Below are 15,509 nucleotides of genomic sequence, written 5' to 3'. Positions count from 1 at the left end.
CCACAAAATTGAAAGAGGATATAAAAGAATTAGTTAGAGCTTAGCTTAACCTCAAAAGACACAGGTTGCAAAAAGGTGGTGCAAAGCACCACTTATAGGACTCTGATCCGGAATCCCTTATTAACATAGCAAATACATTAAACAAAATTAACAAACAAAGAGACTCAACTTGAAAGTTTAGGTCTTATGAACACTGAATATGAATGTTTATAATCCAGATTAACCACAGCAGTCACAATTTCGGATAGAAAAGTAAACCTAGCCAGCTGAGGACACCCAAGTTGCTTATTATGATATAATTTTTGTTTTAGTAGTTGTGTTTGAGATGACGAAAGGAAAATAATTAAATACAGAAATAATAAATAAATCAGTAAGTATTAGTATGTTGTGTTAGATTTAGAAAGTATATGTACAAATCATCATATGGTGAAATATACTGCATATCTAACATTTGAGTGCATTTTAACTTTTGGGTGATAAAATAGAATATTTAAAAGATATTGAGTATTGACTTAGACCTGTGAATTTACATTGAAAATTATAATAAAACTGTACTAAGTTTGTAACTTCATTGGAATGTTTAAGATAAGAATCACCATATTTATAATTTTCATTTTTTAGATTTTCTTGTGTAGGATGTGGGAATGTCTTGCCAGTAACTGAAAAACTGAAAAAGCAAATGGCATATGTTAAATTAATAAAATATTTTTATAAAAGATTTTAATTAACTGCATTGTGTAATGAAGCATATATTTATGTTCCTCCTTAAAATTAATTTTGAGAATTATTTTATTTATAATAGAATAATGGAAATATACTTGAAAAATACCTAGAGTTAAAATCATACATGTTGAGAAATCAAATGTCTGCTTTTGATATTATACTTTACTGAATCAAATGATAATTTAGAAACTCAAAATAAATTCAAATTCAAAAATTTTCAAAGAAAGTAATAGTTACCTCCTTAAGTATACATCATAAAGAAAATATTTGATATGTATTTGTTTCCTAAAAGAAAAGTATGCATTTTTATTATGTAAAAGTTACAATTTGGTTAGGGGAGTGAGAAAACAAGCAATTCATTAAAAATTATTTAATGACGATGGGATACTTAAATTTTTTTTAGTATTTAGATAGCCCCATCATAAACTTTTGTGTCTCTGTGCCAGCATTAAGGACATTGTATGTCTAAATTTATGCAGCAGAGGGCACTCTATAAATCCTTAATTTTCTAGCCTAATCATTTTATTCTGTGTTTCAGAGAGATTTTCAAAATTGATGAATAATATAGTTCAATTTATAATTGAGATGTATATTATTGTCAGAGTATTTGAGCTACAAGAAGGCAAAGGAAAACACCTAATATTTACTCTAAATTGTTGCATATTTTATCTACACATTCTTCATGAGAACGAAATTAAAAAGACAAAGCTCAGCAAAAACGTTGTATCTTTAATATGATGATATAAAGTTTAAAAAATAATATTGCTAAAGTATATAAAATTTGTAGAATCTAAAATATAAAATGTGAACCACAATTATTTTTATGAAAAGATGTGATTTTATTTCTATGCATTTTTTGATACTTTGTTTACTGTCACAATTCCAGGATAATTGGAAATAAAATTTAAATTTCTAGACAAGAATATTACTCAACTATTTCTCATGGATGAAAGGTCCTAAAAATTAATATCTAGGAATAAATATTAATCATTGTTGAACTGTGTGAAATTTCACTGGAAAAAAATTGAATCATTATTTTCTGAAAAGGTGTATTAATATAAAAATGTTCTTACCAAATCAAATGATTATCTTGTAATAACACGCAGATATTCATTTTTATAACAGTTCAAAATTTAGAGACAGCATTAAACTGTTAACAATACAAGTTTTTACAAATATACTTTAAGCAACATATATGTCGTTTTGCAACTGCACTTCCTACTATTCATAATTACATCTTTCAGCATTGGGTGTTAGTACTCGGCTGTTGCAAACAGTCAAGCCATATACAGTTAATTTAATTAGAAAAGATAAGTGTTTAAAGAATATTGTTAAGCTCAGATCTCCAGGAGAATCATAGAACAAGGCTTGCAGATGAATTGGACAGGGACCAAGACCCACTCTCATGCTCTCATGCCACAAAACTGGTCCCCTGAACACCCCACTGCCTGTAACCTCCTCTGTCTGTAGCCTGTACACTCTCCTGGTATTATGTGTCTCATAAGCAAACATATTCAAATTAGCTAATTTGAGCGGAAATTAAATATTATAGCTCAAAATATTTCTGGGGAATACATGCAGCCAGGAACACTGATGAGAAAGCCATCAAAATCTTCCTGTAAGCACACTATTTCGGCCACCATTAAGGTAGAGACATCACAGCGGGACCTCAAGATCACCAATACGGGACAGTGGGTGGTGTCGCTAAGCACCAGAGGCCACCGCTGCCTCTGGAAACAAGTTGTCTTTATTGCTGCTGCTTCTCGCTCAGGTATGGATTCTAGATGCTGTCAACTGTCTTGGGGTATTGGCTTGGCTTGAAAGTCTAGGTGGCCACCTCTGATGAACTATTCCTAAGTCAAGTGTCTGCACCCTCATTGCAAAGGAAAACATGGTAGAGACTTACTGGCACTTTTATAATCTATGCACAGGTGTAGACTCTATTTCATTTGGCAGTGAATTGCCAAAACACAAAATAGACACTGGAAAATAGACATGGTAAAGGTTTATTGAATATTCCATGAGTGACAGTTAATAAAGAAACAAAATAAGCTTGACTTTCTAATATTTACAAATATTACATTAAATAGTATTAACCAGATTTGCATGTCAATGTATTCATTGAGGAATATATATATATATACTTTATATATATATATAATTTCTTAAATATGTAAAGTAAAAATCTGTGTCTTTCATACATATATAAAAAATAATAACCTTTGTAGCATTTTTAATTTGCTGAAACTTCTAACCTGGATTTTAAATCTCATTAAGAAAAAAATTGAACATTTAATGAAGCATGCTACTTTTCTTATATAGAAAATAAATTAAGAAGATAAAATGGGCTGGGCGCAGTGGCTCACGCCTGTAATCCCAGCACTTTGGGAAGCCAAGGTGGGTAGATCACTTGAGGCCAGGAGTTCGAGACCAGCCTGGGCAATATGGCAAAACCCCGTCTCTACTAAAAATACCAAAAAAACCAAAAAAACAAAAAACAAAAAACAAAACATTAGCCAGGTGTGGTGGCACAGCCTGTAATTCCAGCTACTCAGGAGGCTGAGGTGGGAGGATGGCTTGAGCCCAGGAGGCTGAGGCTGCAGTGAGCTGAGATTGCACCACTGCACTCCAGCCTGGGCAACAGAGCCAGACTGTCTCAAAAAGAAAAGAAAAGAAAAAAAAGATAAAATGATAAAATGGAAAGGGAGGACTGAAGCTCACCTTAAAGCACACAGAACAAACATTTTACAAGTGATAAAGGAGGTCTCTGCAGTGAAATTTGAAAACTGATTCTGAATGTTTGGACAGTTCAAATTATTTTATCTCAGTCTCTGTTACTTGAGATTTGGTATTGCCAAACCTCAGCTTCCCAAATGTTTAGGTACACATAGCTCTGTAAGAGGATCAGCTTTCCTAGCCTTTCTCCAAATTTTCTACCTGGGAAGTCTTTATGAAAGTCATCAGAAATATATAAATTCTCAGTATATGAGAAACTTTTACACACTGGAGAATTATTCATAAAACTGAACAGTACTCAGAGTGCAAATAAAACTGTAAAGTTTCATCTATTTGATGAGGAGGTTCTAGTCAAGGACAATGGAAAAAAATGAGTCCCTGAGTTTTCTGAGTTGATTTCTGTGCATTAGTCAAGAAGAGAATTTTCCCACTAGATGGGAATGCAAAAAAAAATACATTCACATCTCAATTGAAGCCACCCACTCACTTATATTCCAGGAAGAAGAATTTAAAAGATTAGATGAATTTATAAGTAATAGCATATCCTATATTCTTGGAAAATGTTCTCTTGTGATAGAAAAAAAACTGATTGCCTCATGCGGATTGCATGCAAATGTTGATTCATGGACACAGGAACCGTGACTCATCACGTCCGTGGGATTGTTTCTTAAAAGAGGAGAGTAGGAAGACAAGGCCGTGGAAAGCCTCCTTTTTTCTCTTATTCTTTGGCCTGTCTATGGATTATAGACTGAAGTCACTGAGAACTGCAGAATGTACTTACTCTGAGAATTGTTCATTTATTCCAAAAAAGTAAAAAGTGTATGTTGTGTATATGTATATGGATAAGCGTGTTAAGAGAGAACATGCATATCTTTAAAACTGACACCTTAGAATAGAAAAGTTTACATCTAGAAAAGCACAGCTCTGCATTGCTCCTATTAGACTGCATTGGGGAAGTAATATCATATGTGGGCTGGAGAAAAGTCTATAATTACCAAAAAGATAAATGTTTCAAGAAGTAGAAGCACGGAGATTAGAATGTGACTGAAATGTATAGGTCTAGATAAAATTGTAACTATGTGTACAAGCCTAAAAATTAAATTCATTTTTATTCTTTTTTCTACTAATGTTCGTTGCCTCTATTAGGAATTTACACTTGATAGAGTAATAAATATTTATTCTGTACATAGATATTTGTATGATCACAATCTATTAATCCAGTGAAATACAGAAGAAGAATCTGAAAAAGGGAATTGGTGGCACTAGTAAATTTCAGAGGGACTAATGAGAAACTTCTGGCAGAAAATAAGTGGTAAAGAACTTACTGTATTTGTGAATGGCTAGTATGCATATTTAAACCTATTTCAGTCCATTCAAACCAGGAAAATTAAAACTGTTATATGATATATACTTATATAATATATTGTGTGTATATATGCATACATATCCTTCTTGCTTTTCTGGTTCTGCCTGTTAAGACTTTTATAACTAACAGATAAAAAGTAATTATTTTTTAGATTTTGGAACCACATTTATATATCAGATATTCCACATTGTGCTAATAAAATTGTAAGCTCATTGCAAAGAAACGAAAATCCATATTGAACATTTTATATTACTATTCTCTTTCCCAGACGTTATTTGTTCTTGACCTTTATGAGAATTCACTGAGAAAGGCTATGACAGACTGTATTTTGCAAAGATCGTTGCCACAATGACTGCATCCCACACACCCTTATTATAAAATTGTTTTCACTCTCCTTCCATTGAAAGTGCCTCTCTCTCTTTAATCTGAGTCAGCCTTTGAGATTCCCACCACCGATAAGTGGGTCTGAAATGATGCTATGTGACTTTTGAGGCAGAATCATTCAAATGGCGTTTTCTTCTCTCTGTGTTCTTAAGATGTTCACTGCAACCCAGCCCCAATGTTGTGAGGAAGCCAAGCACCCCCTTAAATAGCCCCAGTGCAGGTGTCCCAACTGAGGCCTAGATGAGAACTGAGATGGACTGCCAGATATATGAGTGAGAGAGGCTGCAGCCCCCAGCCTTCCAGGCATGGCCAGCCTTTGATCCTTTGCAACTGAAGGCACAAGTGAGAGATACACTGTCCATGCCAAGCCATGCTCACGATTCGTGAACAGAAGACATGGTGGTTGCTGTTGATATGTTTTAATGATAATTGTTTGGAAAAGTTTGTTTCAAGATAATAGATAACTGGAACATAACAGCACTACAGCTATTTTCACAAAGGGGCAACAGCCAACATCACATAGCTAGAATACATCAGAACAAAGATGAATATCCAGGCCAATTAAGTACAAGCCTGATTCCCTTAATGGTCCATGTATAAGATTACTTTTTCTGTAATAAATATCTCACAAAATTGTGATTTTTCCACTATTAATATTAACCTATTTATTCATTTTTGTTGACCAAGTCCAAGATGCTGTCGAACTTAAATAATACACTGGATATTTTAACCTTGTACATTTACATTAAGAATTCATATACAATTAAAGTGAATCTACCAGAGAAGATAAAAACATAGTCATGATAAAAGTCAACTTAAAAGAATGGAAAACACTAACAAGTTATAAACCACATTTTAAAATTCAACATATGAATATATGTCAAACTAATTTCTTTAAATCCTAAAGCTTAATGACTAAACATGGATAAAATACATTATCAAATGACCAATCTATCTGTATTAACCATTTTAAGTGATTTGAAACTTAGACTTGGTTAAGGGAGACAATGATTAGCACTTACTCTCTTTCCTTCCATAAGATTTTTTGGAATTCATCCAAATGCACCTGCAAAGCTGAAATTTCAGTTACTTCATTTTCCAAAGGCAGATTTATTGCTTTCAGTCTCAGCCCAGTTTTCATTTCACCGTTTCCAGAACCAACATTGTTGAATAAATCAACACCATCTAGATTGGGCTTCATCTCCTCACTTAATTTTAGAGAATCAATAACCACACCTTGTTCCTGAAAACAAAACAAAACAAAACATATTTAAACCTCTTGGGAAAAATCATGATGACAATACATTTTCATAAAGAAATAAATGTTATGATACCACAACAAATTCATATTTTTATTTCATTATCATTCCCTAAAAGTGTTGTGTGGCCACACTTACTTGCATTCTTCTTTGAGCTTATTTTTTTCTATGTTCTACTTCTTTGTAAAAAAAATACATTTCTCAAAAGTTCTGCTTTAACTCTGTTTGTTCTCTTTTTCTAATCGCAGCTAAAAATAACCCTGCACAAACTTGAACAGCTGTAAATAATTTTTAATGAGTTGATGAATTCCTCTTTCAAGTTTCTTTCGTCATAAGACGCTTACAATTTCAAAGTAATTATTTTTTAACATTTTTGAAAGACAAGATAGAATTTTCAGGAAGCTCTTGAATATTTTAAAAAGCTTGCTTATTGCTTCATTTTAGTTCCCCTTATTGCTTTAATTCATGAGTCACATCTAAATAGAATTTAATGGGGCACTTTAATAAACATGGACCTCAGTACTAGAGAAACAACTGCACGACAGTCTCAGAGCATAACTCAAAAACTTCACAGGACTCATGCTATTGGTATTTGCCTATAATTTAAATTTGCCCTGGTTTATAAGTTTGAAATGAAAGACAATTCCAAGTAAAATCTCAATGAATAGTCAAGTTCAAGTAAAATCTCGATGATACTTCACTTTTATTTTATTTTTTAAGTAGTATGTGGATTTCAGGTTACCTAGGATGATTCATTCCTTAATTCTCTCAAGAATGAGCATTGCAATCATCTATACTATAATATTTTGACAAACAATAAAATAAGATGTGCTGTTCACGGAAAGTATTGAAGTCAGACGAAGGATACATATACATATCTTTCTTGTTAGGTCTCCTAACCCCCAGTACCTCAGAATGTGACTGTTGATGGAGACAGGGCCTTTAGGGAGGTGATTTAGTTAAATTAGGGTCATTAGCGTGGGCCTAATGATGGTGTCCTTACAAAAAGAACTTAAGACACAGACATGCTTTATAGTCCTTTGGGTATATACCCAGTAATGGGATGGCTGGGTCGATGAGAACACATGGACACAGGAAGGGGAACATCACACTCTGGGGACTGTTGTGGGGTGGGGGGAGGGGGGAGGGATAGCATTGGGAGATATACCTAATGCTAGATGACGAGTTGGTGGGTGCAGCGCACCAGCATGGCACATGTATACATATGTAACTTACCTGCACATTGCGCACATGTACCATAAAACCTAAAGTATAATAATAATAATAATAATAAAAAAAAAAAAAAAAAAAAAGACACAGACATGCATACAGAGAAAAGACCATGTGAAGACACAGGGAGAAAACGGCTTTCTATAAGCCAAGGAGAGAGACCTCAGAAGAAACCAACCCTGCTAGCACGTTGATCTTGTACTTCTAGCTTCTACAATTGTAAGAAAATGAATTTCTGTTGCTTAAACCACCGTGATTATGGTACTTTGTTATGGTAGCCCTGGCAGACTAGTATAATCACCATTGCATTTGTCACTTCCTTCTTCCTCCCCTCCACTATATATGACCTTCAGAAATTCACATCATCTCTGGATTTTTTTCTTACCTTATTGTTTGTGTCCTCCTTTGTAGAAAATTGTCTTTTTAGCAAATACTCTCTGATAGACTCATGCATTTGTGAACTCAATTGAAATTGATCTCTATGTTCACAGGATTCTTCTACGAAGCCAGGAAGCTTCAGATCCTGGGTAACTTTAGCTTCTAATGCCTCCTTCTGAGGTGGCAAACTCTGTTTCTTTTTCAGGGTACTCAATTCTTTCATCGTCATCTCTAGTTTTATTCTGAGTTGTCTTCCTTCCTCCCTCGCACTGTTCCTTTCAGCTCGAACTTTACTCCATTTTTCTCTCCAGTTGGCAGTGCAGTCCGACCACCACCGCATGGTCTTTTCCATCTGAGCAGCTCTGGCCTTGACTTCTTCAAGCTCCCGCAGGCGAAGTTCTTCACAAATATCCCATTCGTTGGTGTTATATGAGTGGGCACAGAAATTGTGAGCAGCATGAGATTGTAGCCCATGAAGTGGGAAGCAGGTATTACAGGTATCCCTGGGGGGTGAGGCAAGTGCCACCATGTCGCCGCGTGACTTAATTGATGATTGTTGCATCTGGAAGATCTGTGTTTCCTCAATTAATCGATGTATTGAATCTAAATTCATATTTATCTTCAAGACCTGAGAAAAGATAGAGGCCATAATTTCATGCTGAAATTTCCCTTGTAAATACAGGAACAAGACCTACATATATATATATTTTTTGAAAATTGATGAAAACAATGCTTTTTTTTCTTGCTCTGTTGGCAGGCTGTAGTGCAGTAGCATGATCTCGGCTCACTGCAACCTCTGCCTCCAGGGTTCAAGCGGTTCTGTTGCCTCAGTCTACTGTGTAGCCGGGACTATAGGCACGCGCAACCACGCCCAGGTAATTTTTTGTATTTTAGTAGAGACGGGGTTTCACCATGTTGGCCAGGATGGCCTCGATCTCCTGACCTCGTGATCCACCCGCCTCAGCCTCCCAAAGTGCTGGGATTACAGGCGTAAGCCAGCATGCCTGGCCGCACTTTTTCAATATTGCATATTTTTCCATTGTAACTAAAAATACAGAGGAATTTAAACACTTGTAACTATCCACTAAGAAATAGAAAATGCTCATATTCAATTTTGCCAAATACAAATAAAAATATAAAGATGCAATTGAAGATAGCATATGATATAAATAATTCATTTTGACAATTCCAGTTCTATTTAGGTCGTATCTATTGTAACATTGTCCACTACAAAATACAAATTGTAATATTTACTATCCACTAACTACTTAATGGTTTTCTTTATCCCTGCTAAGCCTCAATTTGTTCAGGCACAATGCACAACCTATCGATCTATAGGTAAAAAAGCCTCTATCCCAGTCCCAGAGGTTAAATCATAGTCTAGATTTTCCATGATGCCCTTCATCTGTTGACTATTGACTAGTCTCAAGGCAGCCACAGGGCCTGGCTCTGGCTGCTGGGATGTGAGATGAAGTGTACTGAGAAGATTTCCCATCTAGAAAAATATGAGAACATCACAATGAGGAACTCTCTTTCCTCTGCCCTCCGTGTGTTTGGATGAGGACATAGTTCTGGAATAAGGTGAGTATAACAGCCTTCTCATAACATTCAAAATGGTGAATCATGAAGATAAGAGACTGATTTAAGGTGTAAATTATGGTATGACACGTAGAATGCATACCTCTGAATTCTTTGCTATGTGAGCAGGATGACCCATATTTATTTAAGTTATGATGGTTGAGTTTTCTGTTATTTTCAGGCAAAAGCACATCTAACTTCTACATGAATTAATTTCTCACTGTGGTTAATATTGTGATAAGGTCAAAAATAAAATATTATGAAAAAGACATGGTTCTTGTGTGTCAAAGATTTTACAGTCTGGTGGGTGAGGGAAGCAGAGTTAAGTTTTAAAGATACATAATTTACATGATAACAAATATATGTATTTGTTCAATGATTTTATTTATTATGTAATATGTGTTAAGTCAGTGTTAGATTCTTAGGTATGGTCAAGGTGATCTAAGGGGTACTGAAGAAGTTATGACTATCGCTTAGAAACGAGGAAACTTTACAGCATAGATAACAATACACAGAGTCTTAGCCCAATGCAAAGCTTTGTAAAGGAATTAAAATCAACTTTCCATATAAATACCAAAACACAAATTAATTTGTAAAGGTATACCATATATAACAATACATATACCCAATTCTTTATTCAACATTGTAATTTAGGTATATTGAGAATATAGTAAGTAGAATTTTTGTTTTAAAAAGTGCTGAAAATATGCAGCTTAATTTGTAAATTAATAAAGTTCCATGGCTGTATATAATTACCCGTTTTGATTCTCAGATACACTTTTCTGGTGTAAATAGTCTTATATAATATTTTATGTGCATGACATTAAATCCTCTCACTTCTTTTCATCTGCTTTTATATAGTTACAGCTCATAAATCGCCTCCTTATGACCCATCTATTTAATCAACTGAATGGGTTTCATTACTTTAACTAACTTACAAAATCAGCCTTTAATCATTGGGAAAAAAAAGACTATATAATATTTTAAAAGATGAATATTAAGGCTATCTTATTAAGAGACCTTATAATATTAAACTTAACATTAACTTTTAATTGTAGAGAAAAAACATTTTAACAAGTGTTATATAAAGATGTCAAACCACTTCACTCTTCATTATAACACTTGTTATAATAATATAGACTCATGGTTGTAATTATTTTTGTTAGCATTGGTATATGTCCAGCCATGTTTCAATTATTGCTGATTTGGAGTATTTTGTTCCCTTAATTTACCATAATTCAGAGGGCAATAAGAATACAACTGACCAAATTCCAACACCAATATAAAAAAGAAAAGAACAAAAGGAACTCTTAATTAGAAACACAGCAAATATATATATATATATTTATTTACATATACAAATACATATATGTATATATTTTTACTATTCACTATTTAATGATATTTCTTTTGGTTGAAATTCCAAAGTGAAGACAGAGAATTTAATTCAGCATATTAAACTTAAATTTATCCTTGCTGGTTTTCAAAATAAATCAGTATCATAAAATTGTAATGTCTTTAAATGTCTCATTAACTTTTATTTCACTAGTGTTTTGAAGACTCCATAATTGGATTCTGGTACATTGAGATCTTGCCTACCAATTAACTGTATATTTTTTCACATCTGACTAAATAAAAATGAGTTGGGCTTAGTCAGTCCTTGAACTTGGAGAGTATTTCCTGTTTTAAAAAGTTTTCTCAGGCAAGGAAAACTTGCTTGAGATGAGGATGGTTAACACACATATGCATGCACTAAAGTCTTCATTTCCCTATACAAATGTGTGCAATCTTCATATTTTAGCTCAGACAACTATGAAAGTATTTGCCAGTGGTTGTAGGACAGGGCCACTGATATGTGGGAAAATATTTTAACGATGTTGACTCTGGTTTCTTGTACTGATTTTTGCACTGTAAAAATGCTCATACAATCAGGCCACCATGATTCCTGCAAATATTTTTGAATGTAGTACATAACCAAATATATAAAATGTTAAGGGTCTACAAAGTATATATAATATCACTAAAAAATATTATTTGTTGCCAAAGAAGAACTTAATGTGTCAGTGGACACCAGCCTGTATTGGGTACAGTCTTACTCTGCCACTTTTTAGACGATGATCTTGGACAAATTACATAAAACTGCCTTTCACTAAATATCCTTAGTATAAAAGGAGACAAGAATAGCATGGGCTTCATTGAATTCTATTAAAAGGGAAAATGCCTGCAGATTGGTCAGCCCTAGCTATCTTGTAGGCAAAGCATACATTTTTCTCTGTGTTATACAAGTCATTAGCATGTCACCTTGACATACTAATTGTACCATTTACTTTTTTGTGTGTTTTTCCCTCTGTCTCTTGAAAGAGAAATGGTGTACTTAAAAAAAAAAAACAGGAAAAGCATAGGAAAAATGAAATTTACAGAAGTGCTCTGTATGTAATAAAGTTGTAGTTCCAATTTCTATATAATGTTGATATCAATCAGTGGAATAGTCAGTACTATTATTATCCCCATCTTAATGATAAAGAAACTAGGGCTTAGGCTCTGATGTATCCAGCCAAGTCATACAGTTAGAAGGGGTCAACCCAGTTTGGAAACTGAGGAAATTTGAATCCTGAGCTACCACCTCTTCATATGAAAATTCTGCAGCTTCAGAATATCAACTATTTTCACTATAAATTTTTTAGAGTATTTCAGGAATACATTTGGCATACTTCCACTGTGGATATTTTTAAGCTAAAATATCTCCTATTAAATTACACAACAGTTAGTCTTCTCATCCTGACACTGTCCTTTGAGTTCAATCTCCTCATCATAGCTCAAAGGGACTGTGAGGTCCAGGCCTGTCCATCCCTCTGGCTTCCTCTTTGTCACTCCATCTTCCACATCCGCTGTGTCGGCTACCTGGATGTGTCCATTCCTTGCACAACCTCACTTCCACCTTCTCCTTGGTGCAACCTGTTTGCTCTGCAGGAGCATGTTCCCCACTCTCCACAGACCCTCTTTCCCCTGGCTTCTCATCCTTCAGGTAGCAGGTTATACTTTCCTACTAACTGAACAGTGATCTGAGAATTCCAGATCCCTTAGTGGCCCTTTGTCTAAGGGGTGTCCAAGGGAGAGGACACAGTCTCGGGTTCTTAGTTTCTGTTTCTGACGGGTAGTAAAACCCCTTCCTCATCCCTCTTTTCCACCTATCACTAGAAACAGAAGCTAAAAACCAAGGTTTCTGGCTGCAGAAAGCCTAAGACAAAACAAAACACAGCACAACAACAACAACAAAACAAAGTGGGTTGAATATCCACCGCTGACCTGCTCCTTGAAAGTGAACAAAATAGACATCACTTCTGCTATCCTGAATGTTGCTAACAATCATAAACAATAGACCAAACTAACAATCACAACTTTTAACTAAATCTTTGAAAGGAGCAAACAGTGTACTGTAATCCAAAAAATCCCTATGTACTTAGCAAAGTCTCTCCCAAGTGACATTTTATGTATTATCTGAAAAATGAAATGGGGCAAAAAGAAAAGCATTTTTGGCAGAAGTTAAACTTCCATGGCAGGATAAAAGAGACATTAAAAAGATTTTTGTCTTATTGTTTATCATTATTGCTTTATCTTAATCTATAGAAAATGAAACCTTTGTTGATTTTTTTTTCCTAAGAAGCATAGGACCTGTAATGCACACAAAATAACAAAAGCCATTTGCAGTGAGAAAATAGATTAATACAGATTCAAAGCACAATGCTAAGAAACAATCATTATGATAGATATGATGGCATATACTCTGATAAAAAGAAAAAAGAATCTGTTTTTAATATTCAGGAAAATAAACACTTTATTGTATTATAAAATGTGGCCTGTGCAAACATGCACAAATGATGAGTATGAAAATGCATTTTGTATAGATCTAAAGCATATATATATATATATGAACTTTTGCAAGAGTACCTAGACTATTAAATGGAAGACTATAGTTGTGATGATGAGATAAATGAAACCATTACAGCAAATGGCCATATGGCATCATATGTGTGTAGTTCAAGATTTGTTCATGCTTAAATATTCTATTTTAAAAATCCTTACACTGTAGCAAATTATACAGACAGCTTCCATCTATGCTTGTTGGTGCAAATGAGAGGCTTTTAAATTGTACAGAGACGGAAAATAATTTGCCAAAGCAGGCATCTTAATAATATAAAATAAATTTGAACAACTTGCCAATAATTTAAAGCTTACATATTTTACTTTCCAAAAGCATTGTAACATAAAATGAGCATAAACACAAAGTTTAAAACATAATGTCATGTTTGCCAAGAGTCGTTATTAAATTTTAAATGGCATTATCGGATCAGATAGAAATTACCTCTATTTTAAAGAACTCGCATGGAATTAATACAGTAAGCATGACCTTTTGCTAGCTTACTCTTCATTGCTCCCTCTTCAAGCTATTGCTATTAACTAGTGTTATTGAAGCAATGTATCACTGGTTCAAATCTATGTGATGCCTTTCCTTTAGGCTAGGTTTTCAGTAAAATTACTTGAGAAAAAATAGTGATAAAAATATTACGTTTCTAAGATGATGTTCAATGATTTTTAAAACTCCAATTCTTTAAAAATAAACTATTTCAGAGTCTCTCCACATAGTATCTTGATGTCATTGCTGTGTTTTCTATAAGCTTTAAGGGGCTTAAAAATTACATTATAATAATAACCTCATAGATCAGAGAGAAAAAGTGACCAGTCTGACTTCTATATAATATGAATAAAGAAATACAGAGAGATCCAAAATCCATAATCCGTTTTATAAAGTGTCAATGCATCATTTGTAATGAGTCTTGGAAAAATAAAATTCCTGTTTTCTGGCAGGCTGATCAACTTGAAGCCTTTATGGTGCTTTGCCTGCCAAGTACAAATTTAGGTTCAGACAATTTGGACTTTCTTGGTGGATACATCATTTAACTACTCTTATGAAGTACTTGGGTTGCCAAGCAGGTTCAAGAAAGCTCTGCTCTAAAATATTGCTGAAATTTCTCACCAGTGTACAAATTTTGAGACTTAAAGAGATTATGTCATACATTTGAGCTTAGCAGCCTAAGTATATTTCTGTATTATACAGAATATATATGGAATAAATATACAATATTATATATCTACAGATTTTACCTGTGTGTATGGAAACCTGACAGCCAATTCATCAGCATTTTAAAATATTTATACTCATGCCAAGGTTTTAGTGAACGAAGCCACAAACTATCCCAATTTTCTTACGCAATCTAATCCAACTTAATGGTGCCAAATAAAAAAGCCAAAATATTTCCTGAGACCCTAAGCCAAAAATAAAATTAATATTAGCTCTGCTGGAACTGTATAGCCCCAGCTAATCTTATTTTTGTATAAGAATGTGCTTAGCAGCTTAGCACTGTTTCCAGGTGGCTAACAGACATGGTGCTCATTTTATGGGAAATAACACTGCACAAGCCTGATATTGTTAAAGGTTCTACCACTTTCTAAATTTAGGCAGGTGACTGTATCTGAAATTTACATTACTATGTAAACATCATCTTGTAGAACTTCATATCGATTAAATGACAAAGATGACAATGTAACTGTTTCCAGAAATGCTAAAATGTTAAAAGGAAATTAAAATGAGACCACATAACAAATAACTCCAAATGATAATTAGTATCAACATCTAATGTGAGAGCAAATCACTCTATGAAATAATTCCTATCACAGTTCCACTACAAACTAGGTGGTACTAAGAGAAGGACAGTTATATCATCAAGATCAGGGAATTTTTTCTGTTTTTTGTTGTTGTTTTTACATTTAAAAATCTATTTATTTGTTAAAATTAT

The 15,509-nt window shown here is 33.9% G+C and overlaps 1 protein-coding gene across 23 annotated transcripts in view; it reads right to left on the bottom strand.

Moving 5' to 3' along the window:
• CCDC102B (coiled-coil domain containing 102B) overlaps positions 1–15,509 on the bottom strand; it is a 372,905-nt gene that overhangs the window by 248,611 nt on the left and 108,785 nt on the right. For 22 of the 23 annotated variants that reach the window (XR_010124190.1, XR_010124192.1, XR_010124194.1 and 19 more), the window contains 2 exons: positions 8,084–8,704; positions 6,232–6,452 (listed from right to left, as the gene is read on the bottom strand). Coding sequence is in view for 18 of the 23 variants with exons in the window: in XM_063653804.1 (XP_063509874.1) it covers positions 6,232–6,452; positions 8,084–8,689 (827 nt within the window). In the remaining 5 variants the exon portion in view is untranslated. Of the gene's footprint in view, positions 1–6,231; positions 6,453–6,606; positions 6,719–8,083; positions 8,705–15,509 lie in introns of those variants that run through there. The other variant, XM_063653816.1, reaches the window with a different exon arrangement.

Source organism: Pongo pygmaeus, chromosome 17 (genome assembly GCF_028885625.2).
Source record: "Pongo pygmaeus isolate AG05252 chromosome 17, NHGRI_mPonPyg2-v2.0_pri, whole genome shotgun sequence".
NCBI classification, from domain to species: domain Eukaryota; kingdom Metazoa; phylum Chordata; class Mammalia; order Primates; family Hominidae; genus Pongo; species Pongo pygmaeus.
This window is presented reverse-complemented; position numbering and strand designations above follow the sequence as displayed.